Below are 1,360 nucleotides of genomic sequence, written 5' to 3'. Positions count from 1 at the left end.
AGATATTATAAATATATATATATAATAAATATATATATATTATAAATATATATATATATATATATATATATATTACATATGTATATAAATGTATATACATATAAATTTATACTCAGCACAGCTGTTTATAGCTGATTGTCCGTCGTTTTTCATTGACTGTGAGTGTTTGTCACCTTCAAATGCTTTCAGTGAAACCGAGCATTTGTCACATGGAATTGGGAATACCATTTGGTGTATCTTATCGTCCCGATTGTAACGGTTAATTCTATTTGTTATGATTTTCTATTGCAACCTATCATTTATGCGCTCTTCTCGCACGCCGTCTGTCGTATGCTCTGATTGTGGCATACATAAACTTATGATGTTCCACAATGTGGCCTTGTTATTCAGTGGATAGCTGCCAATCAGCTGCCTTGTGGTAACTGTCGTTTCCACTCCTGCATGCACCCGAGCAAAACGCGCGCGGATCATCACTGGGACAAATTATTACTAGTGGCAGTGTTGTCATGGAAACGTATGCTATCTTGCTAGTTCGAATTGACTGTGCTGCTAGCATCCTCAGAGCCTGTGTTTCCAAACGATACGTCAGAACAATTCCACATTCGTATAGTGTACCGGCATGCCACATATCCATTCAGTTGTGATTGTGGTGCTAAACGTAAGTGCACTTCCCTGTGTTCCAACTTGTGTAGGTGTGCATTGTTGGCGGTGGTAATGCGGCGCATGCACTTGCGGCCATGTTGCCTTCCAAAGGGTTTGAGACATACTGGTACTGTGGATTCAAAGACGAGGCAGAGAAGATCAAGAAGGGCGTCAAGGACAACGGGTATATTAAAGCCACCTTCCACGACAAAAACAACGATACGACGGAAATGAAGGGCAACCCCAAGATGGTGTGTGTGTTCTTGTATATATATATAAATATATAAATCTATGTGTGTGTGTTTGTATGTGATGATGTGTGTGTTCTTATGTATATACATAAATATAATATATATATACATATATATATATATATATATATATATATATAATTTTACCGTGCACGCACCCAAGCACACGTGTCTTATGGCATGGCTAGTACAGCTAATATGTGCGTCGTTGCGTGCATAGGTTTGCGTACACCTCGTTTCTAAGCAGTATTGTGCTGATACTGCGGTTCAATTAGTTCAGCGGAGGACAGTGGTACGTATTGCATTCATGTGTCGGTTGACTGGATAGTATTATTGGGTAATCGCAATGGGGCGAGATCATATAGGATGTGTGTTCATGAATTAGTCCAATACATGCAATAGATGAACGTATCTGGATGTCTCATCTTGCGAGTCATCTTAAGCACTTCTAGGCATATGGATCAGTG

At 39.2% G+C, this 1,360-nt stretch overlaps 1 protein-coding gene across 1 annotated transcript; it reads left to right on the top strand.

Annotated features, from left to right (window-relative positions):
- Window positions 1–692: 692 nt before the first annotated feature.
- Window positions 693–893, top strand: SARC_16294 (hypothetical protein; the record flags this gene model as incomplete). Its single annotated transcript, XM_014289599.1, has 1 exon — window positions 693–893. A coding segment is annotated over one exon (201 nt), but the record flags the coding sequence as incomplete, so codon positions are not given.
- Between the last annotated feature and the right edge of the window lie 467 nt (window positions 894–1,360).

This window comes from Sphaeroforma arctica, assembly GCF_001186125.1.
Source record: "Sphaeroforma arctica JP610 unplaced genomic scaffold supercont1.7757, whole genome shotgun sequence".
Taxonomy (NCBI): Eukaryota; class Ichthyosporea; order Ichthyophonida; genus Sphaeroforma; species Sphaeroforma arctica.
Note: the sequence above shows the minus strand (reverse complement) of the source record. Positions and strands in the feature narration are given on the sequence as shown.